The sequence below is a fragment of the Pistacia vera genome, unplaced genomic scaffold (genome assembly GCF_008641045.1).
Source record: "Pistacia vera cultivar Batoury unplaced genomic scaffold, PisVer_v2 Contig754, whole genome shotgun sequence".
Classification (NCBI taxonomy): Eukaryota; Viridiplantae; Streptophyta; class Magnoliopsida; order Sapindales; family Anacardiaceae; genus Pistacia; species Pistacia vera.
Window position 1 is genome coordinate 229,934 of NW_022196617.1, and position 27,393 is coordinate 257,326.

The following is a 27,393-nucleotide window of genomic DNA, read 5'->3' on the forward strand; positions in this document are numbered from 1 at the left end:
GGTGGTCCATCACCATGGGCTAATATGGTCCTCTAATTAGGTGAATAATTAGCCTTTAAATTTGTTTCAAAAATAGATAGTTTTTGGTGTTTATATTGTGGTTTGGAGTATGAACCTCTTTGTTGACCACAAAATTGTCTTAGATTAGTGGATTAGGGTTTGCTTAATTTGTCATTGAAAACCCTAATCTAAATTGGGTATATTTCAGGTTCAAATACAAATGTATATTTTTATGATTTTTTTTTTTTTTTTAACTGAGGTGTCTGGGATAACGTACTACCTCGACTATTACTCTACCTTTGTGTCCAACGGAGAATCGAACCTGAGATTATAGGTTGAAGTCATACACAGTCTCCTTGGTTCGCCCTTACCACTGAGCTACCCATAGGTGGGTAAAATTTGATATTTGAGGTATTTAGTTTGTAAAGTTCTCCAATAATGTGTAATTTTTTTTTTTTTTATTGGAATATATAGTACAAAACAAAAGTTGAAAGGGAAATGAAAAATATGAAGGAAAAATTGGAATCTCATTTGCTTTTTGGATGGAAAAAAAGTAAACAATTTAGATGATATGTGAGGAAATAAATATAAATGAATATTTTTATTTTGTCTTTTGCATCTTTTTTTTTTTTTTTAATCGGGGTGTTCAAGCGTGCACACTTTAACTAATTTTCGAGATCTATTAAACACCCGACAGGCCTTATGAGTCACAAATATAGTATATAATCACTTTGTGAGACACAAACACAAGATCTCTAAATAATCCATCTAGATGGCTAAAATCTTGCCATCTGACCTCAAATTTAAAAATTATTATTTGATGTTGAATATTATCTTAGGTGACAAGAGAAGAAGTAAGAAAGGATAAAAAATAAAAAAAATAAAAAATGAATTAAGAAAGACTTTGTCAAAGCTTTTGCTATTTCAAAGAGAAATTAATAAACAAGGTTATGGTGGCAAGCAAGAATAATAATAAAGTTTTGAAGCATATATACTTCATTAATTAATTAATCAATGCATTAACTCAAAACATGTTTACTTTCTTTGGAGGCAAGGGATGCTTCAACATTTATGCTTTTGAATTGAATAATTTGTCATTCACATGGTGATTTCCATAAAACATAGGTATTACAAAAATAGAAAACTCTTTGCCCATGATATCCGGAAGAGTCAACGGTGGGTTGTTGTGGATAATCTCTTTCAGGATTAACTGAGATACGCATACTAATCAGACACTCAGTTAACCAAAAAAACAGAAAACTGGAAAAATAGTCAGATGTAATAGTTTTTTTTTTTTTAAATTGAAATATATGACGTATATGCATTGACTTGTGATTCATCAGCACGATACCTTAGATAAGATGGATATTCAAAACAAAAATAAAAATCAAATATTTCGGAAATGTTATATCTCAATAGTACAACAAACCAATATATATTCGTATTATTATGATTTAATTGAATAAATTGAAAATCTACGTGACATTCATGTATCAACTTAGAAGGTTGCTGTGTTAGTCTCCCCTAAATATTAGTCGAAGTACGCTAATTGACTCATATGTATAATTGTGCACTAAGTCGCACTCAAAATGAGTAGGTATGGGTGGAACTTTAGAGTATAAAAATGAAGAAATTGGTGGGATGTGTGAAGACAGAAGGGATGTCTTGTTGTGCTACCACTCATCCAAAAATACAACATAAATTACATTTGGTGCACTGCCATGACGTTAATAAGGCTGCCCCTTCTTTTTGGCTTCACATTTTCCATAATTTAATATCCCAATTATCAAATCCCCTCAATTATGTGCTACATTTTATTTATAACTTATTGTTTGTTGGAGTTAATTAGTATTGTATTCATACTTAGTCGGCTGTTAATTAATTCTTAATCACTTTTAATAATGTTTTTTAAGTGTAAAACTTAGGTGCTTTCTAGTTTTCATCATCATGCTTCATTTCATATTACAAAAATGGTTTGTTGGTTAATTTTATCTAAACCTAAAGACGATGAGAAAAACTATAAAATTAATACCCTAAAATTTACGGAGTTCTTGTTTTAACCACTAATATCAAAAGAAGTGGTCTTCTTATATTAGATCAATGAATATATGTCAACTTGAGTGGGTAGCTTAGATTTAATTTTCAGAAGAGCTTTGCTAGAGAAACTGGAAAAAGAATGGTGTTACCATGTTAGGGATTTTTTTTTCACTTTTGAAATATTGGAACGGTTTATCGCACTTTTCTCGATTTAATGGCGTTCATAAGAGTTATTGAATATACCAGGTTTCATATTGACGAACCGGACATGTGATGGATCTTGGTCCAACCGTCCAGTCCAGTTTTTAAACCATGGTTTTAACCACTAATATCAAAAGAAGTGGTCATTCTTATATTACGATCAATGAAATAATATGTCAATTTAATGATTCTATTTGATAATCATTATATCAATATATAAAAATAATAATATGGCAAACCAAGGAGACTGCAAATGGTTCAACCCACAATCCTATCTACGTTCGATTCCTCATTAGACACAAAGATAGTACTTTTTCCACGGTTTACTTTGAGGGTTGCGACGGTAGATTACATGGGATAACTCCCCTTGAGGAATAACCAAAGTGCGTGTAAGCTGATCCATACCTCAATTATAAATAATAATAATAATAATACCCATAAGAAGATTATTTTTATTGAAAATAAATGAAATTGTAGACAATTAGATACAATGGGTGGATTGGAATTTTAATTTCTTAGTTGGAGAAATGACCCAATTGAAGAACTATGCCTATACCCAATAATCAAACATTAACTAAGTGTTAATTATAAATTGACTTGGATTAAGTCATGAAGGCAATGGATGCATACCAATTGGGGCTTATTGAAATGTATTAAAATTTGATTATGATTTTATCACATGGTACATAATAATTTTGCTAGGGAGTGGTTCATGTGTCCCCTAGATTCCTACCAACTTTCTGTATATATAATAATAATAAATGCTTTTATCTTTAGTAAATTTTTATGCATTTAGCTACCACTACACTAATTTATTATGCCAATTAATAGGAATAAATTTTCTTTTATGATGAAAATGTAAACCAAGCTTGTAGCACATAAACTTATTTTTTGTAATCAGGGTGTTCAGACCAGCTTAGACACTAACTAATTTTTGAGGAGAGATGTAAATCCACTGTATGACCTTCCACTTAAATCGTGGATTGATGATACTTAATCTTCATATTCACACTCCCAATTACCCTATTCATATGGTTATCTACGATGTCACATAAATTCATAATTTTAGTATATTCACTATTTTTTTATATTTAATAATACCCATCTTTGTGTAATTCTTAATTAATTATTTAATTCAACATTGACTAATTCTTAGTGTATTTCGTCAACCATTTTTATAATTGTCTAATTTTGAAAAATATTTTATTTAATTGTAAAACAAACAATATCATTACTAGCTTAGATACATTCTAAAATCTTTTTTTTTTTTTTTTTAAATTTATGTGTCTAAACCTATAAATAAATTTAATGGTTTTTTTATTTTTATTTTTACTTTGACATAATTTATGATGAAAAGTATTTTAATTTTAAATTATATCTATTTTTTTTTTAAATCTATAAATTGTTTTAATTATCTTTATAAATTTATTACAATTGTTTTTGCAAAAATAAATATAATTATATTTCCCTTCATTTCCTTGATTGAGCACTTTCCCTCTTTCATCCTTAAACCTCTGCCACTTTTCAGTTCTCACCTGCTTCTCTATCTCAAAGTCTCACCCTTAACCCTAAATTTAGCCAAGGCCAGCATGCCAAAATTTAATCTCTTTTCTTAGCAAGCAAAACCCTAAACCTTTCTCCTTCCTTGTCTCTCTTACAACCCACATGTTACTATTTCAAGCATGAAGTCTCTTATAGCTCCACCATTCGCACACACACCCTTTGTCTCTTTACCTCACAAAGGCCTCACCGTTCCCTCAAAATCCATTTTTTGTAACCCTACAACTCTGCAACCCTAAGATTTATCCACACTAAATCTGAACCCCCAATGGCTTCGCCTAAATTCCCGCTTTTTTCTGTTCAAAATCGAAGCTTGCAAACCAAGGCCTCTAATTCTTCAGCATCAGGTGAAGTTCACGTGATTGTGGACCCGGTTTGCCGGCAAAACGACCACGCTTCTTCGAAGGATCCAAGCGGAGACCGAGAAGGCAGGTATTTTATAGCTGGTTTGCTTAAATTTAGTGTTTTTGTTTTGTTTGATTATTTTATGATTTATGTGGTATGGGGTTTGGTTTGAATTTTAATCATCCATGTTTGGTTGAAAAAGGAGAGTTGTGGAATTAGTTTGAAATTTATTTTTGGTTTTGTTATTGTGTTTATGAGTCGATAGTACAATGGAAAAGGCAACAGCTTTTCACATGAAGGTCAAATTTTTGTAATTTTTGTTTTCGAGAATTTTGATGGAATAGAATGTAAAACTGTTTTTGTTCCATGGTTTGGTGGGATTGTCACGAGTGAGGTATTCCCAGCTTTCAGGTTGGCCCGTGTAAGAATTTCCGCCATTTGGATAAAACATTAAAAGGCCTTTGTTTTTCGGGGAGGTTAAGTGAAGCTATTGGGCTTTTATGGAGAACGGGAGTGAAAGTGGAACCGGGGACATATTCTCTTTTATTGCAAAGTGCATATTCATGAAAGAATATAGAAAGGGGAGAAGAATCCATGCACAAATGGTTTTGTTGGGTATGTTCCCATGAGTTTTGGAAAATAAATTGTTGATATTGTATGCAAAGTCAGGGAATCTAGTAACTGCTCATGTTCTGTTTGTAAGTTGCAGGAGAAAAGTTTAATTTCTTGGAATGCAATGATTACTGGGTATGTGCAAAAGGGCTTGAGAAGTTGGACTGGAATTTTATTATAAGTTGAGAGAAAACGGTTTGACACCGACCAATATACCTTTGCATCAGTGTTCAGAGCCTGTGCCACTTTGGCCACATTGGAGCATGGCAAACGAGCCCATGGTGTCATGATAAAGTGCAATATTGGGGAAAATGTTGTAGTTAATAGTGCCCTTATAGATATGTACTTTAAATGCAGCAGTGTTTTGATGGGCATCGGTATTTGATAAATTATTAAATAGAAATGTTGTCACGTGACTGCATTGATATCGTTATGCCCAGCAGGAAAGTAATAGAGGTTCTGGAATCATTTCAGAAGATGAGAGATGAAGGTTTCAGACCAAATTACATTACTTTTCTTGCAGTCCTTTCTGCTTGCAGCCATGGAGGTTTAGTTAGCAAAGGCTGGATTATTTCTCATGCATGACGAGGGATTATGGAATCCAACCTAGAGGGCAACATTATCAGCCATGTTGACCTTTTAGGGCAGCTGGGAAGTTGCAAGAGGCTTATGAGTTTGTTCTAAACTCACCCTGCAAGGAACATTCTGTGATATGGGGGGCTTTGCTTGGAGCATGTGAATTCATGGAGACATGAACCTGGTGAAGCTTGCAGCACAAAGTACTTGATGGATCCTGGAAATGCTGGGATTATGTGGTATTGTCTAATGCATTTGCCACAGTTGGGTCCTGGGATAATGTTGCAGATGTTAGGGGGAAGATGAGAGATATAGGGTTGATGAAGAGCCTGGTTATAGTAAATCGAAGTTCGAGGAGTGGTCCATTTCTTCCTTATGGGTGATAAATCTCATAGACATTCTGAGGAGATCTATGAATGATTAAGGAAATGACTTGTACTTTAAAGGACGCAGGCTATGTTCCTGATTTCTGTGGCAACTAGCTCAGGTTGTTGAGATTATTTCCTTCCCATACATTTCTATTTCTTTATGCTTGTTATACAATGTGGCCTTTTGAGTATTCGAAAGGCTCCACATGTCTCACCCTCAGTGCTGTTGGGAAATATAGAGAATATGGAGGACTCTTATATAGGTATGGTGCTTGAAATATGCTGTTGTTTTCTATGTGCATTACTGTCTAATTGGGCTAGTTTCTTAAGTCATCAGTTTGGTCTTGCTGTATGAGGTGGTGATATGGAGTCCTGATTATTCACGACCTCCTGTGAAATCCATTATTTGTTACTCTCTTCAATATTCACATTGGATTTCGAGTATCCATGTCATCAAAGAAGATGTTGACCTTTTTGATGCCTAAAGTATTGTTCCCTGTGCTACAATCTTCTGCTAGGTGGTAATTGAGTGTTTCAGAATCAATTTGCCATGTTGCTGAAGTCTGCTTCTGATACATTTTTGTAAAAGGAGAGATAGAAAGCCTGGGTGGTTGGCATGTGAGGTTTATTGATAAAACTCATCACATCTCTTCACTAGAAGACTAGAGGAAACAAATCATAGGATGTTCAGATGCTTCAATTCAACCATTAGAACTCCAATCACAAGTTGAGGCAAGAAAGGTTGAATTACTTTTAAGGAATCTTGCTTCTTCTTCTTCTTCTCCTTTTTTTTTTAAATATATTTTTTGTGCGTATTTATTTCTTAAGATTCTTGCTAATGTTTTCACTTATTACTTGCCCCTAACTTCACTGGCTGGTACTGAATTGCTTCTTGACCTTTTGCTTTTAAACGCTTGGATTTGTCTGTTATTTAGGTCTTATTTGAAGATCTTATTGTGCAGAAATGCATACTGTTGCTCAAACACCTAACCCTAAGACTCCGTTTTTAATTACTATGATGATTTTTGCATGTATCCTTCATGTTAACTATTATGTAGGATTTCAACAAATTTGCCTTTAATACTAAATTAAAACTTGAATAAAATATTTAAGTATTCTTGGGCTTGTTCTTACTATCCTTTGTTCTCTTTTCTGGTCTTTTATGCAGAAGTGTAGCAGTAATAAAATCCAACAAGGACACAAGATTTGGATTGGATTCTATAGTTACACATGATGGAGTGAAATTGCCATGTTGTGCATTGGCGAATTTGTCATCATTCAGACAAAAATTTGGTTGTGATGCTTATGATAAGGTAATTCAATGCAGAAATATAATGATATCTATTATGATAAAGGATGCTGCCTGATTAATATTTAATGATTAATATGATCTCTATGAATAAAAGTAGTTCCCATTTTGTAAATGGGCATTGTCTTGGTACTGGTTAGTGAAGACTGTAAAATGAAAGGCAAATCCTGTTAGAAAGAATGCTGCCCGCACATTTGTAAATCTTGATTTTGAGTGTGTATTTGTTGCTACCTTAGTTGCATTTGTAAGTTATCTTTCTGTGTAATTTCTACTCATGTCCAGTACATGGTGACAGCTAGATGTGATTGGCATTGACGAGGCTCAATTCTTTGAAGACCTTTATGATTTTTGTAGTGAAGCTGCTGATCATGATGGAAAAACTGTGATAGTTGCTGGATTGGATGGTGACTATTTGAGGTGTGATAATGTTCTGATTCTCAATCCTCGCTCTTATACTTTCAGAAGATTTAATTGCCCTTTAACATTTTTTGAATTATATTAGTCCTTTTTGATGGCGAGAAATATCTTGGCAGAAGGAGCTTTGGTTCTGTGCTTGATATAATTCCCCTGGCTGATTCTGTTACTAAATTAACCGCTCGATGCGAATTCTGCGGGAAGCGTGCTTTCTTCACCTTAAGGAAGACGAAAGAGACACAGACTGAACTGATTGGAGGATCTGATATCTACATGCCTGTATGCCGACAGCACTATGTTAGCGGACACGTAGTTGTAGAGGCTGCAAGAATTGTTCTAGGGTCGCAGAAGTCTCAATGTGAATCATGTGCAGTGTAGTTCAGCCCTTTCATGCTCGCACGAGATCCAGATTTTCCTTGAGCATTCAGCTGGATGTGTGAAAATTTGCTGTGTAGTTTGCACAGCATATTTGAACTCATTGCTTTTTGACATATAGGATCTTCATCATAGTATGCCTTGTGGCTGTGGCCCGGATAGTAATGTAGACAAAGTTGGGCTTCTTTGTCCCATCAATATGTATTTTGAAAGGGAAAAATTAGAATTAGAAATCTATGATTGTATTCAACTCTGATGATTTTTAATCCTATTGTGACACGGTTGTGGTTTGAAACTTTGAATATACAAAAGATAAGATCCTTCATAAGTTGGATTCCTGTTTCAACACCTTTATCAAGAATTTGAAATGTTTAGGCAACAACTCTCTGGCCGGCTTACTATACTATAATACTCTGGCAACCACTCTCAGTCTCGCTTCTATAATACTATTTGAATCACTCTCATTTCCATTTCTTTAATATACTATTAGACTATAATTTAAAGGTTTACCTAAGGATAATAATATTCCCGAGATAAGATTAACATAAATTCTTCCTTTAGATTACTTAATATATCAGCTACATTAATGTGGAGGTGGACTCAGCTCTGGAAAATGTAAGACTCACGACCTTTTTTCATAAACTTTATCTCACGATCTTGACGTGATAGTTTATAATTAGTCAGTTCGTAATAGATCTCATCTGGGTCCTATTTAATAAATTATTGCTAACTAATTACGATTTACCATATCGGACCAATTTTTTAGAAGAGATTCTGAGTGTAACATTACTTTTCAACTCAATCCGATTTTTAATTTTTAATTTTAAATCATGTCATGTGTAACTAAATATGGGGCTGGGCCTGGCCCGGACCGGCCCAGCCCAATATCAGAACAAAAACGAATGTATGTAACAAATGGAAGCTCGAAAACAAAACACAACGAAGTCAATGGCGTATGTACATACGAGTGTTTTTTTTTTCCTCACAGAGTCCCAGAGCTCCCTGTTTCGATACAGATTGAGTTGGCTAAAAAGGGTGCCTTTCGCTTCTTCTTTGGTTAGTTTTTGTTTCTGTATCTTTTGGCTGCTTATTTAAGACACTAATGTTAAAGACTCCAAAGCTCACTTCACTTGTGAGCAAAACCCTCCTTAAATCTCTCTTCAAAGTCCCTTGTTTTGCAGTTTACTCATCTGGGTTTATTAGCGATTCTACTATTTTTCGAAGCAATGAATCGGAATCTGATAATGAATGGGAAAGATTGCTCAAACCATTTGATATCAATGAGCTTAGAAAGTCTCTTAATAAAATAACCCCTTATCAACTATGTAAATTACTTGCATTGCCACTAGATGTTGATACGTGTATGCAGTTATTCAGTTGGGCTGGTGCCCAGAAGGGCTATTGTCATACATTTGATGTGTACTATGTGTTGATAGATAAACTTGGTGGGAATCAGGAGTTTAGGGTTATAGATGGTTTGTTATTGCAAATGAAAGAAGAGGGTATTGTTTTTAGAGAGACCCTTTTCATTTTGATTTTGAAGTATTATGGGAAAGCGGGATTCCCTGGACAAGCCACTAGGTTGTTATTGGATATGAAGAGTGTTTATGGTTGTGAACCTAGTTTTAAGTCTTATAATGTTGTGTTGGAGATATTAGTGGCTGGTAATTGTCATAATGTTGCGCCAAATGTGTTTTATGACATGTTGAGTAAGGGTGCTTCACCGACAGTTTATACTTTTGGGGTGGTGATGAAAGCACTTTGTATGGTTAATGAAGTGGATTCTGCATGCAAGCTACTTAGGGACATGACTAAACATGGATGTGTTCCGAACTCTGTGGTTTACCAGACTTTGATACACGCACTGTCCAAGAGTAATAGAGTGAATGATGCGTTGGTGCTTTTGGAGGAAATGTTTCTGATGGGTTGCATGCCAGATGTTCAGACCTTTAATGATGTTATCAATGGCCTTTGCAGAGGCAATCGAATTCTTGAAGCAGCAAAATGGGTCGATCGGATGCTTCGTCGTGGTTTCACCCCTGATGCTTTAACATATGGATTTTTAATGCATGGGTTGTGTAGAACCGGGCGAGTTGATGAAGCAAGGGCATTGTTGAACAAAGTACCTTGTCCTAATGTTGTGATTTTCAACACTGTGATTAATGGGTATGTGACAAGTGGACGTTTTGACGAAGCCAAGGATATTTTGTATAATAAAATGTTAAGCATTGGCTGTAACCCTGATGTTTTTACTTTTAACATATTGATTCATGGACTTTGTAAGCAGAGGCGTTTAGGTTCAGCTCTTGAATTGGTTAATGAGATGGCAGTGATGGGTTGTGAACCGAATGTTATCACATACACCATTTTAATTGATGGTTTTTGCAAAGAAGGAAAACTAGAGAAAGCTAATGATATCATGAATGAGATGTCAGCTAAGAGGCTTAGTTTGAATACGGTGGGATACAATTGCCTTATAAGTGCTCTGTGTAAAGCTGGAAAGGTCCATGTGGCCTTTGAATTGTTTGGTGAAATGCCAAGCAGAGGATGTAAACCTGACATTTTTACATTTAATTCTTTAATATCTGGACTGTGCAAGGATGATAAGATAGAAGATGCTTTGGGATTGTATCAGAACATGTTATTGGAGGGTGTAATTGCCAACACAGTAACTTACAACACGTTAATCCATGCTTTTCTGAGAAGAGGTGCAATCCAAGAAGCACTTAAGCTTGCAAATGATATGTTGTTTAGAGGATGCCCTCTTGATGAAATCACTTACAATGGCCTGATAAAGGCACTATGCAAAGCCGGGGCTGTTGATAAAGGGTTGGCTTTGTTTGAAGAAATGATGAGGAAGGGAGTTGTTCCCAGCAATATCTCATGCAATATATTGATTAATGGTCTCTGTAGAACTGGGAAAGTAAATACTGCCCTTGAGTTTCTAAGGGATATGATTCATCGAGGTTTGACACCTGATATAGTCACCTATAACAGTCTCATAAATGGTTTGTGCAAGATGGATCGCATTCGGGACGCTTTAAATCTCTTTGATAAATTACAAGCTGAAAGAATTTATCCTGATGTTATTACTTATAATACTTTAATCAATTGGTACTGCAAGGGGGGCCTGTTTAATGATGCTTGTTTCTTTCTACATAAAGGAGTTGAGAATGGCTTTCTACCTAATGATGTTACTTGGTATATCTTAGTCTCGAATTTTTTTAAGGGAATGGATAAGGACAGTCGGAACTTCACATATGCTGAGGATTGGTGACAGCAAGGGAACTTTCAGAAAATGGCTTCTCTCCCTTACACTTCTTCTGAGCTTGTTAAGCTTTGGAAGAGTTGCTCTGCCAGTCTGATTATAACTGACCCCTTACTTGTTTTCCTTACCTGAGACAGGTGTGCATCAATTAACCTATGGGTTGGATTTATCTTGAATATTCTGGAGGTGACAATCAGTTAGGAGCATCTTTTGGATTGGTCATCAGTCGCCTAGAATTCATTGGATGAGAACACAAGTCTTCTGAATCTTGCAAGGAGCTGCAGGTATTTTCTGATGTTATTTTTGCCTGATTTTATGCAGTGGAAGAAGTGCTTCATGTTTTTAAGAATACTCCTTAAAACACGAATTTTACTTTCTGGGGATTCTAATGAATATTACAGTGAGAGGAAAATTATCTAGACCAATTTTTGGTATGCGGAGAACCTTAATGGTCTAGTCTTACTCACAGTTAAACATTGGTAACAGTTCTTGAAGTATGGCCTGGAAGCTAACTTTCATCCTTCTGTGATTCCTCATGCTTACAGGTCAAGTTTTACAAGCATGGAAGACACTTATCTGTTCAAAGCCATGTTCTTGTCATGGTTGCAATTTACCCAATCTGTAAAGTAAAAATTTCAAAGGGAGATGTTCGCATCATCGGCAAGTGCATTGTTGCAGCATCTACTAGGACGAGCTAGATGTAGATCTTCACTGATATCAGTCCCATGTTTCTGTATTCTGTAACCACTTCATTGTAGAAGAACATAAATTGGCTGGTAGAAGTGGGACAGTGATAAACAAGTAGAAATAATGTGTCCCTTTGTAAAGTATTGTGCACTTCAGATATGTATTATGTAGACATAAATTCTCAATTACAGTTTATATGTACAAAGTACAATAGCTATGTTGATGATAAAACTTAAATATTTAGTTTGGTAGCACCATCTTGCTCAAACATTAAAAAATAAAAATTGCTTTACGGGCAAAGCAAAAAACCCTGAAGAAAAGTGATGGTTTGCTTTCGTTGAGAGTCGAACTCAAGACCTCCCGCTTACTAAACGGGTGCTCTAACCAACTGAGCTACGAAAGCTTGCTGCCTTTTGGCATTTTATTTTTAAATTATTATATTTAACTTTTTTGAAAGGAGTTATTTCACCCACGCTTGCAGAAAGTGTAGAGTTTTTTTTTTAATTCTTGATTAGGGAGTAAATGATAATGCAATATATATATATATTTCCTGCAATTAATTCTAGTATGGAATGAGTCAATCATCCATTTGATATCTTATTGAACAAAAATGGTAATGAATAGATTTATGAAGGTTTAATTACTAAAGCACCTCCTACTGGTATGTTCCGAGTTCATTTATATACTAAACTCAGATTTGAAGTTATGTTTTAGGAAAGGCTCGACAAAGTTTTATATATGTACTACTTGGAGATAAAACTAAAAGAGTCAAAATTAAAATAAGTTGTTATAGTTCAAATAGAGAGCGTATAATTTATAGACTGTACAATAAGGATCCGAATGATTAGACGGTTTTTGGATACGTTTTATACTTCATTATCTCTCAACGGTTAAATAATAACAACCCGTTTTAAAAATGTTAAACATGTCTCACAAGCAATTTGGTCTTAGGTTATGAGAATTGGCTAGCCAAGAGAACAATGAAGTTGCAAAAGCAAGAAATTTAGTTCATCACAATATGAAAACAAAGACTAATTCACAACTAAACAAAATTCATTATTAACCATTCAAAGGGTTAAAAACCTAGAATGAACATAAACTCCACTTCATCTGACAAAAAAGAAAGACTCTACAAGGCTACAAAAATACCATTCAGAACAATGGAGATGGCCGACTTAAATTGCAACCCTTGTAGGTAAATTACTGCCATCCCTATACATTTCAGTATAGAACAACAAACAGAGACAAATAACAGGACCCTATTATGGTAACACATATAATGTTCATAATTTTGAATATAAACAAGGACAGGTAACAGATTGGGGCTTGTTCCAAGACTGTACATCACACACTCCCACCAACTGGTACTCCAGCAGCAATCAGGTTGTAGAGTTTCCTTCCGTATCCAAACTGCAAATCATGATAATCTCGGAGTTCATGAAGAAGTCTCCTATGGAGGGAAATATTTTCACTCTGCAGAATTGAAAGGAGAAGTCAGAAAAGATGAATTAAAAGTTCTAAATTAGATATATGCTTAATTTTCAATGTATGATCTTCAGAGGTATAATAAGTTTTCAAGATGGAAATAATACCTTTGTGACTTTAAGTGCTGTTTGGATCACATAGTTTCCATATTTATGCCTGGCAAGGTGAAAAAGTTGGCTTCTGCTCTTCAGAAAATCTTCAACTGCATAATGTGCCATCCCTGGAGATTTCAAGCATTTCTCTACTACATGACTGCCATATTTTAACAGTGAGAGTTCCACATACTTGCCTCTAAGGATAAAGCATATCTTTTGTGTCAAGATAGGATCTCTAAGTTCTAAGACATGCTGCACAACAAAGTTCCTGGAAAATTTTCCATTGGTTAAGCACCAAAATATGCCAAGAAATTATTAATATTGACACTAAAATGGGAAGTGATCTTTACCCTGAAGGGTCCTTTGAGAGGAATGCAGCATGACAAGATATTAAATCTAGAAGTTGTGCTCTGTGTGGACCTCTCATGTCATTAATGAAATTGTTAAACGAAATACATCCCACGACATGGGTGGCTAGATCTCTAAAGTGATTTATGGCTGCAACATATAGTAACTGGAACCAAACAAGACGAAGTCATGTTGCAGCTAATATATCTAAAAGACAGTAACCATGATTGAGCTCCATTGAAGTGAAAGTACCTCATTTTGCTGATCACTGAGAGTCTCTAAACAATATATAATAACAGAAGATCCTTTTCCATTAAGCATTGTGTCTTTAAATATTCGATGTAAAGCAGAAATCACCAGCGAAATGAGGGGTGATCCCACTAGCTTTTTGATCAGCCTCTTGATGCAAAGTGAACTGCACAAAACAAGTAACTACTGACATCAGTCCTGGACAAGTACAACCATAAATAGATGACTGAAGTTTCAGATTCAGGACCATTACCCAAATTTACTGACTGAAGCTGTCAAAAACAACTCGTCATCTGACGTTATTGTCGTGGTAATCAGTCCACGCTGTTCCTCATCACATGATTCAATCAGCTTCACAAACAGATGGTGTCCATATTGGTGAGTCATCAGATAAATTGGGAAGCTATAAACCACCCCCATCATCTTATTTACAATCCTGGAATCCTTCAAACACAGTAGTTTCTGAAGGTACTCAGAGCTCCATTGATCATTACTCAGCAAAATAATATCAGAATCTTCCAAACCCAAAACTGCATTTATACCTCTAACTTCATTACTACTCAGACTTTCTTGATGACTAGCAACATAATCTTGACTTGCCATACCATTATTGTACAAATTCAAACTATTATAATCATTCGACATATAACCTCTCCCTCCCAGGGATGCACTGCCCAGATTCTGCCCAAAGGGGTTTTCTTGATTTCCCCAAAAAGACATAGAACCTACTCCAAAACCAGAATTCAAATTCACCCTCATAGTATCATCTTGAAGATTCCAAGGCATATATTGAAGATTTGCCCCTATCACATAATTAAAAAAAATAAAATAAAATCAATTCTTGACATACTTCATTCAGCAAAATCAAATCTTTACACAAAATTACACACGTAGATAAAGATTCAAGCACACAGAACATGAAAAGATACAAATTTCAAGTCCGTTAGAGGTTACCTCCAGTATTGCTGGGACAGTGGTCAGCCCAGATACTTTGTGAAAAGGGAGGAGTCATAATGGGTGGCATTGGACTTGGTTGATGGGTTCTTGAAGTTGAAGAGCCATGACCAGAAAGAGAAAGATTAATAAGAGAAAGCAAGAGGCTTTCTTCGGGGTAATTACCAGAAGCCATTGTTGTTAAATTACAGAAATTACAGGAATCAGAAGCAGCAGCAGTAGGCTGAGTGTTTTCAATGAAACTTACAGAGCAAGCAACCAATGTACACGAAGTAAACTGAAAATACAGAATCGTTTTGGGTTTATATAGTGAGGAGAAGATTGAATTCCTAGCTGTACAAGGATATAAATCAGTTTAGGATTGGCTTTCAAGATTACAAGATTCATCAAACAAACAAGAATTGCGGAGAATTACATAATTAATTATATGTGTTGAACTAGGAATGAACTTTAGTATTATACATTTTTTTTTTCTTAGAAATTATCTTTAATTCGATCATAGATAAATAATATTTGTATTAATTTCAGTATATTACTATATTTTAAATTTTAATCATTTAAAGTGTAATATATTATACACATTTTTTGTTTAATTGAATTTTACTGGTAGAACATATATATGGTGCGTTTGGTTTATTATTTTAGATAAAATTTTGGAAATAATATTGGGTAGTTGAATATGAGAGTATTACGAGGTAAAATTTAAAAATTTATAAAAAAAACCCTAGGTTTGCTAATTTAATTAAACATTCCAACATATAAAATGATAAAAACACCCCCACCACTCACAGTGCCAGATTTCGGCCACCACCGCCATAATCTGGTCGAAAAATTGCGTTACGACACAGACCGGTCGGATCTGTGTCGTAACGTGTCGATATGGCCTTTTCCGACTAGATCCACCAGGGATCTGGCCAGAAAAGGCCGTCGACGATAAAAAAAAGCCAAAGATATGGTCATCGTTTTCGGTCAACGATGGCCAAGATTTGGCCGTCATTGACCATCAACGACTGCCATTTCTTTGATCAGTGAACTATCGGCAAGTTCTGGTCGTGGTGTAGGCTGTTTTACAGATTCTGGCTACCACAGACGGTGGTTGCCGGAATCTGGCAAATATGGGTTGATGAGGGTGTTTTTATTAAATTTTAAACTTTTTTTGGGGGTATTATGAAATTAATAAACTTAAGGGGTCTAAAAGTAATTAAAAAAATATAGTAATATTTCTGGAATAATGTGTCAAACAATATTTGAAGAATAGGATTGGGAATATGGGTAGAAAATGGAGCCAAACGCACCCCATATTATTATTTTTTTTAAATATTGGTGATTTTTTTATATATATATAACATATTTAATATTATTTGTGTTGAGAATATAATGTTTTTAATTAATTTATATGTTATTAGGCATATTCACTTAGATAGCCTAAAGCAATTGATTTTGGGGGTCAAAGTGTCAAGCCGAAACGAAAAAAAGGATGAAAGTGGTAATTTCTTATTGAATTCTGAAAAATTATGGATTAAATATTTGCATGGGAAATCCTTTTCAATTCTTCAAACAATCGTATAAAACATGAATTAATGAAACATGAAACATTACCCTATCTTGATCATATATATATTAAAATGAAAAATAAAATGCAAGCATAATCTATATTTATTTCTACTCCTAAATATTCATTTGAGATGTTGGAGGTAATTAAAAAATATTTTTCACTTGATCAACCATCAAGAATTTACGATTAACAATCAAGACAATCAAATAGCGAAGAATTTAAGAGGTTGTATCTCCACCAACGACAACCTTGTCGAGCCGTTGGCCAAACAACAACCCTGTCCCAAGAGAAATTATGGATTTTTTATTGGATAATTACATATTTAAGTATATATTAAATAGTCCTATATTGTTTTTTCCTATATTGGTTTAGTTTCGAATTTGATTATACTAATTGAAGTAATGTATCAAAGTAAATATGAAATGGGATCGAGGAATTCAGTTTTTGAATAGCTGACTATGGATTTGGATATGAGCATGTAAGCAAAATGATATTGTAATTGGGTGTGATCTAATCCATGGTTTAGAGTCTGAAAAGAGACATTTTGCAAACTACTAGTTGAGATAGTCCATGACCATGAGCGGCAGCATTTGATGATGATCTGAGCGGAAACTGGACCATGAGAGATTGAGCTACTATCTCATTAGTCATTATTAGGCGGATAATCTTCAATCCGCTTCCATGAATTCAATCTCAAATTGTAAACCTCTGTTTTAAAAACCAGATCGGTCAGATCAGGACCTGATAGCTTCTCCGGTCCGGTTCAGGTCTTAGGGGTTTTTTATAATATTTTAAAATTATAAGGGTTAATTGCGGTTTTATAAGGGTGTTTTGGAGATATGTAAAAAGTTTGGGGATTAATTGTTATTTTTTGGGGTATTTTTAAAATAAATAAAAAGTTTAGGGACTAATTAAAATTTTTAAGGAGATTTTTGTAATATATTAAAATTTGAGAGATAATAGTAATTTTTTAAAAATAAAATTGTCTCTAACGTCATCAGTCCAACCGGTTGGACTGGTTGACCTGTGACTCAGACAACAAAACGGATTGCCCTCCGGTCCGGGTTTTAAAACAATGTTATAAACACAAATTTGAATACAAATAATATAATATTTGCCATTAAAATTATCTTGATCAAAACTCTGAACGATTCTCACCACTTTATAGTCATCATTTACATGATCATATCCAAATCCGTAGTGAAGCTCCATTCTCTTTAGAGGATCAAATACAAATTCAGGTGCAGTAGGTAACCTGTTATGCCGCCTTGTAAATGGATTCCATAAAACATGACCAAAATCAAAATGGTTAATGCAAAGCAACCCATTACAACATCCAACTATTGAACAAAACATCCCCGTACAAGAGCCTATTGTTGAACACTTCATTGGGTTGTCTATTGTTGTTAATAATCTATTTACCCGACCATCATCGTCAAAATAGTCCAAATATGAGTAGAGATTATCGAGATGTTCCTCTTCCTCAATGATCAGATGAATGTTGGTGTTGGATTTGATGGATTGTTGATGATGCATACTAATGAAATACTTGCTATCGATCAAATCACGCCATAACTTTGACAAACATCTAAAATGAAGAAGAGACTTTACCGGTAATCTCAAAAGTATATCTATGATTAAATCTTCACAAACTTTTGACATTCTAAATAATTAAGAATGAAATTAACAAACCACTTGCCAATTGATTCACTACTCCACCGTGATAAATGTCTAAGAAAATTCTGAAATATTGTTGTTGAAACCTGAAATAACAAAGCTTATATATGTATATAAATAGAATAAGAATCCTAATTCTACTTAATCAAGTAAACAAAATAAAATCCTAATTAATACTCAACTAATTATGATATGAGCAGTTAAATAGAATTACAGTTTTCCTAGGATTAAAATACTTAGTTGATATGCACTCAAATTTGATGAAAATCATCAAAAATTCCCCCCACCGTTAATATAAATTCTTCTAAATTTAACTTCTGGAGGGCAGTTTGTTCTTTCGGTATACTAAAAAAACTATAATAAATAAATAATCTTTTTCTCTTCTCATTACTAAAACTCTATTTTATTTTAATGGTTCTAATGCCGACGAAATTTAGCCACCCTTTGTACCTTCCATTTTCTGACTTCCTCATGTGTCCTGTCCACTACCTGATCCATCTGGCATCAATCTGAAAAGAACAAAAATACTAAACTTGAAAGATGACAGACTATATATATATATATGTTTTTTTTATTAGTGAATACTATTTCATCAAGGCACAAAATCAATATGCTGTATTGGAAATGACTTTTTTAAATCTTCATATAAATAATAGACACATGTTAAAATAACGTGATATAAAGCCATATACAATTATTAATTATTTTAAACACTGTAAAATTAGAATCCCTGATGTTGATAAATTACAAGTTACAAATGAAATTGATAAAGAGAATAAAATAATCATTACAGAATTGAGTGATCAGATTCGACAACTTCATTACACTAATAGAATGGATATTAATATCTTACTCGATCATCCAAATGAGCAACAAATCGTGTATGTTTTAACTTAAGAATAAATCATTACTGTACTTAGACAATAAGATAAATGAAATAATCATGACAATGATAGGATAAAAATATAAAAAGTTTCGTGACATAAAACTCTCTAAACATGCTTGAGAAACTAAAAATATTTTAGCTTCAACAAGAAAGTGTCCATGCTAGCAAATTATTACGCATTTGTAAATTAAAAGATATAGTAACAGCTCTAAAACATAAATAATTATCCCAAATAACTTTAGATAAATATTTTATTTTATCTTACACCTTTAATATAATATAACATATATTATATGGAGGCAACTTTTTAAAAATTAAAAAAATTATAACTTATTACAATATAAAATTTATGTTTATTTATAACTATCTTACATTAGGATTAGATTTTTTTATGACTGAATAAAATTTATTCTTATATAAAATATCAACTATGAGGTTTTATTATATTACGATAGAGTGATAATATCTAGAAATAGCTCTTGATCACCAACAACCGGCCCACCATGCCGCGTGGATTGATTGTATAGTCACTGTCCTGGTGATTGAGTGAAATAGGGTCGAAAATGGGTGTAGGAAAATGTTATTAGACGGAAGGAGAGAGAGAGAGAGAGAGAGAGAGCAAAGGAGGAAGAGAGTCACGGGTATTCAGTTCAATACCATTCCAAAAGCGCTCCAAAATGTCCGAATTAATCATTGGACCCATCACGTGCGTTCCCAACGTCCCAGACTTTATCCTTTTGGGATGTGACTACGTAAGACTGCCACGTTAGTTATGATTTCATTCAATATATATTAATAATTAACGCGGTGAAACCGAGAAAAGAGAAATCTGTTTAAAAGATTTAAATATCTGATGTTCAATATCTATTTTATGGCATTAAAGCACATATAGGTAATAGATACGGTGTTCAAAAAAATATAAAAATCGAATTGAATCGGTAATCAAATCGATAAATGAATCAAAAAATCAGTTAATCAAAAAAATAGTTCAATTACGATTTAAAAAATTCGAAAAATTGAATTTTCAGTTCGGTTATCGATTCGAAAAAAAATAAAAAACGGTTAATCGAAACCAGTTTTTTGAACCGGTTTTACAATATATATATATATATATATATATATAAAATAAAAATAAATATTATATATTAAATAAATAATAATAATATTTTTAATGTATTGTTAATAGTGGTAAATGGATATATATGAATGTCTAATTTTTATTTGGATATGTATTATTTATATTTACAATTTAATTTAAAAAAAATAAAAAAAATAAGTTTTATAAAAAAAAGGGAAAACCGGTTAACCAAAAAACCAGTTTTCCCTCCAAACCGGTTCGGTTTCGGTTCAAAAATTTTCCCAAACCGAAAAACCGGTTCCGTTAAAAAAAGTGGTGAACTGGTTCGGTTAACCGCTTTTGAACACCCCTAGTAATAGACCAATAAAATTGAGATTGAATTAGAAAACCATATTTGGTAAAAAATATTTTTCATATTTTTTATTGAAAATTGAAAATTACTCAAATATTGTAAGACTGTCATCTACTGCTAGTAAATGAGTTTTTTTGTTCTATAATTAATTTACAATATTTATTAGAATTAATATATAATAATATAATGTTAATATGTTCAAAAACATTTAAAACTAGTTAAATCTTAATTTATAACACCCAATACATTGGAATTAGTTGATAAATTCATCGTGACAGGTAGCATTATTAATCTAAATGACAAAATGATGTTATTAATGTATACGATAATTAGTATTTATTAATGAAGATCCGTTAATTGATTATTAGATGCATTTATACATTGTGTAGAGACATATTTGTAGATATAAAAATACTTTAAAAAATAAGGTCATCCATAAAAGTGATGTGACTGACGTGACACTATTCTTACATTGTTTTATCATTTATTATCATTTAACATGAATTTATTAAATTAATTTTTATATTAATTCATCGTCACTTTATAGTAAAGATTTTGTATACAATTTTTATAAATATAATATTTTTAAAAAAATAATGCATATAGTTTATTTAATTGTAAAACAAAACAAAATTACAAATTTCAACCTACTATTATAATTTATTTAATTGTAATTTGTTCAAATCAAATATCTTTGACCCTTGTCATGTAAGCTAACTTCCATGACGTTTCTAAGCCCCGTTATTATCATCATCTTTATTTAACTTTTTCACTCTTAGGCAACCTTGCTTTTGCTTCGTTTTTATGAGATGGGCGGACACCATTTCACAACATACAGCTATTACAGCATACAGCTATTTGTCAAAACTCAAAAGAAGATGCTATCAGAATGATTGACTGATTCTGGGACCATTTAACGGCAAGCACAGATAAGACAGATATCAGGATTGGCTAGAGCTAGATAAATACTTTTCCTCATTCTGATTTCCGTTTACCTTTTTTTTTTTTCCACAGTAGCAATAAATGCTCGGTACTTCCATAATCTTAGACTGGGACGCATACATCGAGTGTGTGCAATTCATTTTTTTGAATTGTCTAAAAATTTTATTAATAAAAGATAAAATTATAAAAAAGAAAAAAGAAAACATACAGCTATTGGTCAAGATTGTCGCTTGCTTACCAAGAGGTTTAAGAAGATGCTATCAGATTGACTGACTGATTCTGGGACCATTTCACAACGTGCACAACTAAGACAGATTTCAGGATTGGCTAGAGCTAGATAAATCCTTTTCGTTATTCTGATTTCTTTTATGACTCATTTTTTTACACTAAAATTCAGGTCTCTGTTTGTTACATCCTCAACCTGCTTTTGGTTTCCCCTTGGTTCTTGATATTAGCTGTCAGTTTGAGCCTTACAAAATCATATACATTATTCATCCATCATTCATTGGTTAGAGGCGCATACCAAAAGCACTATTAACAGAATGAACCAAATTCTTCATGAAGATAGCAGATGTTTTGCTAAACAATTTTCATCCTTAAAGATGAGATGCCAACATGATATTTCTTCAATCCAGCTATATACAAAGGCTGTATACTACACATGAAGCTCAGAGGAAATTTGCACTCTCTAAGCAACTTACATAAACATCCTCAATCAAGACATTTTGAAGGAGCCAAGTAAATTTCATCCTCGTATGTCGCAGACCAAATTAGAACAAGAAAGAGGCTCATCCTGAAATGTAATATCAAAACCTTATTGAATTGTCCAAGAAGAATCTCTATCCTAAAATCAACTAACAGTTCAGATACTTTGTGAAAAGGAAGGAGTCACAGTGGGTGGGTGGCATGGGACTTGGCTGATGGGTTCTTGAAGTTGAAGAGCCATGACCAGAAAGAGAAAGATTACTAAGAGAAAGCAAGAGGCTTTCTTTGGGGGAATTAGCAAAAGCCATAATCAGAAGTGTTTTCGATGAAACTTGCAGAGCAAGCAACCAATGTTCTCGAAGTAAATTGAAAAAACAGAATCGTTTTGGGTTTATATAGTGTGGAGAATATTGAATTTCTAGCTGTCGAGGACTATGAATCAGTTTAGGATTGGTTTTCAAGATTACAAGATTCATCAAACAAACAAGAATTACGGATAACTACATATTTAAGTACATGTGTTGAACTAAGAATGATACATTTTTATTTTTCTTAGAAATTATTTTTAATTCGATTATAGATAAATAATATTTGTATTAATTTCAGTATATTACTATATTTTAATAATTTAAAATGTAATATATTATACAAATTTTTTGTAGAACATTTTGATAACCTGAATAGGCTCTCATTTACATGCTGTGTTTCTCAAGAATATGGGTTTGTAATTTCTAGTTCAGAGATAGAGATATGTACTTTCATTTGCATTCTTAGTTTTAATTTACCATATGCAAGGATAAGATAAGAATGAACATGTGTGTTGACAGAACTTTCACCCACCACACAGCTCTGTCCATGTCGCCTTCACATCAAACTCCTTCATTTTGACCAAATATCTGTGCAGCTGTCACATTTTGGGCATATGAAATCTTGATAAATAGCCACTTGAATCTGACATATGATTGGCATGGATTGTCCCTAAATCTTTAGCTGATATTGTAGAAATTAATTAAATAGTTGCTCTGATGTTTGCCATATTGGTTTATTATTTGTACTTGTTAGCTAAGTTGAGTAAAATTTAAAGTTGATGCATTGTTTTATATGGCATGTTTGGAGACGAGGTTGAGGAATTCCTTTTTTGTTTATTAGAAAACTATTTAGTTTTTTACTTCTGGATATTTTTATCAAGCTATAAGTTTTGTGTTAGGATTTAATTAGAGACATAAAAAGAATGAAAATTAATAATGTTATGTTCAGTTATATGGTGATTTTAATACTGTTGAAGTGTTGATGATAGAACAATAGCAAGAGGGAGTCCCGGTCTGATTGCATGTGCTTAAAGCTAATGATCTTCACGGTCTAGATGGATCTAACGTATCCAACGAAGAGTGAAATAACTTCTCCTACAAGTAAAAATAAAAAAAAAAAAAAAATATATATATATATATATATATATTAATTTTGAGAGCGACTTAATAAGAATATTGACCTAACCCCGTTTATGGTTGTTACACAATACACACATAGCCTTTGTCACACAAATTTTGACCTATTTACGGTTAAGAGTAAGCTTGTTTTGATATTTACGGTTAAGAGAACATTGAACATAAGAAATTTAATATGAGCAACTGAATTAGACATGAGCACAAGTGTGTTGCGGGGGCCCTACTTTCTTAGTTTAAACACATTTACCATATGACCATAATGACCTTAGGCTTCTAGAACGGCTAATTAAGGTGTTTGTCTAAGCTTATAAGCTGGTCAAAGTTGCTTATAAGCTCTAAAATTAAGTTGACCTGTTTATTTATAATTTTTTTGAGTTTATAAGCAAAAAAAAAAAAAATAAGTTGGGCAGGAGATGCTTTTTTTTTTTTGGCTTATAAGCACTTTGCTTGTAAGCTAGTTTGACAAAATATATTACCACATTATTCTTGTTTAATTTTAAAATTCTATAGTATGTTCTTGTTTAATGTAGTACATTTTTTAGTAATTTTATAATAAAATGTACTTATAAGCCATATTTTACCAAACACATCAAATACTTATCAGTCACTTATAAGTACTTTAACTAAACACATAATTGTTTAAAATTTCAAATGCTTATAAGTTAATATTAGCTTATAAGCAATTGTTGCTTATAAGCTAATTTTCATAAGCTCAGATAAACACCCCCTTTGCTCATCACTATATTCTATAAATAATTTATTCTAGATTTAAATTAAAAGTATAGCCAGCATTGATCATTGAAATTACAATAATTCTCAATTAATCTATATAAGTTTGCAAGCAACGGCAAAGATTAATCAGATAAAGTTTCAAGACTCCAGTATCATCTTTGATAGATATAAAAAGCATTATGTTTTTCAAATTACTCACAATATCAATATAATAAAAAGATATGCAATTTCATTAATAATTAAACAATAATAAAACATAGGATACTGCACATCTAAAATGTGAAATTAAAATATACTTCTCGTATATAGCCGCAAAATAATATTAAGTTGGTTGAATAAATATTTCATGCTGGTCAATCTAATAAGGCAGGGGTAGATTTGGAAACAAGAAAAGGTCAAACATGATTTTTCCCGCGCGCAGGTATATCCGTGTAAGCCTTGTCGGGGGTGCTTTTCCATATTTAAAATCTTCAGGGACTAATTGGAAATTTCCTAAAAAATAGCTTCGTTGCCGAATGTGTGTTGCCCGCGGCGGGAATCAACTTTGGATCTAACACTGTACCTGCCGCAAAAACCATGTAGCTAACTCTGTGGCTTCGGATGGACATAGTTATCCATTAAGCCGAAAGGAAGTTTGCAAACCCTAGGCTACATATCTGGAACTTTCTTTGTAAACAAACAACTTCTTCTCACCTATCTAATTCATTCCTCCCAAACAATCAAGAATTTCTCACCATTTCGCTTCAGCTGAAAATAAATAACTTCGACCGGGAACAGGGAAATTGTGGAGCGGAGGAGGAGAGCGCCTGACCAGGTATGATCTTGAACTTTCTTTTAGGGTAACTTTTCTTGAACCAAATAACAATTTCTCACGTATCTTTGTTAAACTTGATGACTTTGATGCCATGGCAAAACCTACCGCAAATAATGAATTTAATATCTTTTATAGTTATAATAACAGTATTATTAGGAGGTAAACTCAATTGGGTTATATGATTCTTGTTGTCTTTCGGAGCCCTGAAACAGAGCAGCTAACTAATGATTATCTGTTTGTCAGTGACAGGAAGGTCGGACCTCACAATTGATCGTTTTGAAATTCACAATATCAATTAGCTCTTGAAAAGTTATGGAAGTCTTGGGTCAAAATTCTGGGTCCAATCATGAAGAAATGTCAGAATCTGATAAGTATTTGATAATCGAGCTTGTGAATCTACGACTTCCAGTCAAGATGCTGATGCGTTCTAAATGTGTATCACCGCACTTGTGTCGGTTGATCAACAGTCAGGATTTTCGGAGGTTGTATCTTCACCATAACAACACAAACAGCGACAACTTCCATTTGTTTGTGTCGATCCGTCAGCCTCTTGGCCAAAAGATGATTAACACATTAGGTTCTGTTGATGTTTCTCATAATCAAGCACTAAGAGACGTTTACAGCAAACGGTTTAGCAGGGATTATGAAATTGTGGGCTGTTGCAATGGGTTAATTTGCCTTTATCGTGATGTGGAATTTAGACTTGTTCTCTGGAATGCATTCACCAGAGAGTATAAAATATTACCCGAGCCTAGGGACTGCAAGATTCGGGGAGGGCATGAACATTTTAGCCATGGATTTGGACATGATGGGGTGACAAATGACTACAAGGTAGTCAAGATCTTCCAATCATTCAAGGATGGTAAGATGTTGGTAACTGATGTAAACGTTTACAGCTTAAAATCAAATTTGTGGACAAAGGTCGGAGATTTCCCATTCGGTGTGTCTGATTTTCCCAAGAATGGGTGTTTCCTAAATGGTGCTTTACATTGGTTGGCATCAATGAATGAATCAACTGCAAAACCAATGAATGAATCAACTGCAAAACCCTTAGTTGTTAGGTTTAAGCTAGGTGTGGAAAAATTTGATCTGCTGCAAGTTCCAGATGTTGACAGCGATGATGACCTCCGTTTGGGGGTTTTAGGAGATTGCTTGAGTGTCTGTGCATCAAATGAGGATTCCTCCACTGCTGTCATATGGGTGGCAAAAAACAGGGAACCCTGGACTTGGATTAAACAACATTCAGTTGTGTTTGAAGCCTCTGACAAAACCAATATTAGGACTTTGGCATATACGGATAAGGGTAAAAAACTTCTCCTAACTGTCGGGTCCAAGACTTTGGTCTGGTATGGTTTGAGGGATGAAGAAGACAACAAATTTTCCTTACCTCGTCACACAATTGGTTTTGAAGCTGCTACATGCATTGAAAGTTTGGAGTCACTCGGTGTTGATAGCAGAGCCGATGTGTAAAAGGTAGAGATATAAAAACATCCTTAGAATTAGTACATTTTCACTTCTGTTTTTTGAAGATTCAAAGTGTTGTAGAACATTTGCAATTGCTGTGCTTCTCCAGAAGTTGGGGTTGTACTTTCTACTTTAGAGAAAGAGATATTTACTTTCATTTGTATTATTAGTTTTAATCTATTGTGTGCAAGGATAAAACATGAATGAATGAACTTGCTTTGGTTCTAATTTTGTTGAGGTGGTGATGATGGAAGAATAGGAAGAGAGGAAGCCCTGGTCTAACTTGCATTTGCTTGAACTTCTCCTAGAAATAGACCTCATGGTATGACCTGAAGAAGAAGCAGCACATATATTTTAGATCTGCTATTCAACTGCATTTATATTTTAAATCTCATATGTGTTTAAAAAATAAAATGTCTTACTTCGCTTGGAACTGAACAAAGTGCCTAAGGAGAAGGGGGGAAAAGGTAGAGTTTTAAGAAGGATTACTTAATTGTTGCTTTCCTTATTTTTATTGTTTAAAGGAAGTTACTCGAGCTGACATCAATGAAATGTATATTAAATAGGTTCTCTCCTTTTTGCTATATTGGTTTAGTTTTGAATTTGATTATACTAATTGAAGTAATGTATCAAAGGAACATTGTTTTAAGTTTTGATATATTGTTTAGTACGACATATTTGTTTCAATGTGCATGAATATGAAATGGGATTGAGGAATTCATTTTTTGTTAATGGGAAAACTACAAGTTTTTCACTTCTAGATACTGTGTTACTGTAAGAAGTTGAAAGACACATCCTTCTTGTTTAGTTATTTGATGAATTGTTATAAGGTTTTGATAATTGATCATCCAGTTTGTGGA

At 33.4% G+C, this 27,393-nt stretch overlaps 4 protein-coding genes, 1 non-coding gene and 1 pseudogene across 5 annotated transcripts; 4 read left to right on the forward strand and 2 right to left on the reverse strand.

Annotated features, from left to right (window-relative positions):
- Positions 1 to 3,733: 3,733 nt before the first annotated feature.
- LOC116115809 (thymidine kinase-like) lies at positions 3,734 to 8,126 on the forward strand. Its single transcript, XM_031401947.1, is given in 5 exon segments — positions 3,734 to 4,170; positions 4,172 to 4,227; positions 6,864 to 7,012; positions 7,304 to 7,425; positions 7,542 to 8,126. Coding segments are annotated over 5 exon segments (690 nt in total). The 5' UTR covers positions 3,734 to 4,066; the 3' UTR covers positions 7,801 to 8,126.
- On the forward strand, positions 4,413 to 5,813 carry LOC116115796 (annotated as a pseudogene).
- Positions 8,127 to 8,786: 660 nt separating the features above from the next.
- Positions 8,787 to 11,950, forward strand: LOC116115861 (pentatricopeptide repeat-containing protein At5g64320, mitochondrial). The gene is made up of 2 exons (XM_031401989.1): positions 8,787 to 11,349; positions 11,611 to 11,950. The coding sequence occupies exon 1, from the start codon at positions 8,900 to 8,902 to the stop codon at positions 11,072 to 11,074; it is 2,175 nt and encodes a 724-aa protein (XP_031257849.1). The 5' UTR covers positions 8,787 to 8,899; the 3' UTR covers positions 11,075 to 11,349; positions 11,611 to 11,950.
- A 131-nt stretch (positions 11,951 to 12,081) lies between these two features.
- Positions 12,082 to 12,155, reverse strand: TRNAT-AGU. Its single transcript has one exon. It is a non-coding gene; the product is annotated as a tRNA-Thr (tRNA).
- Positions 12,156 to 12,837: 682 nt separating this feature from the next.
- LOC116115817 (putative pumilio homolog 19) lies at positions 12,838 to 15,058 on the reverse strand. Its single transcript, XM_031401951.1, has 6 exons — positions 14,884 to 15,058; positions 14,183 to 14,732; positions 13,933 to 14,095; positions 13,683 to 13,846; positions 13,345 to 13,600; positions 12,838 to 13,225 (listed from the first exon to the last, which is right to left on the reverse strand). Exons 1-6 carry the CDS (start codon positions 15,056 to 15,058, stop codon positions 13,097 to 13,099), a joined length of 1,437 nt encoding a protein of 478 aa, XP_031257811.1. The 3' UTR covers positions 12,838 to 13,096.
- Positions 15,059 to 25,381: 10,323 nt separating this feature from the next.
- Positions 25,382 to 26,539, forward strand: LOC116115818 (F-box protein CPR1-like). The gene has a single exon (XM_031401952.1). It carries the CDS (start codon positions 25,382 to 25,384, stop codon positions 26,537 to 26,539), a length of 1,158 nt encoding a protein of 385 aa, XP_031257812.1.
- The last annotated feature ends 854 nt before the right edge of the window (positions 26,540 to 27,393 follow it).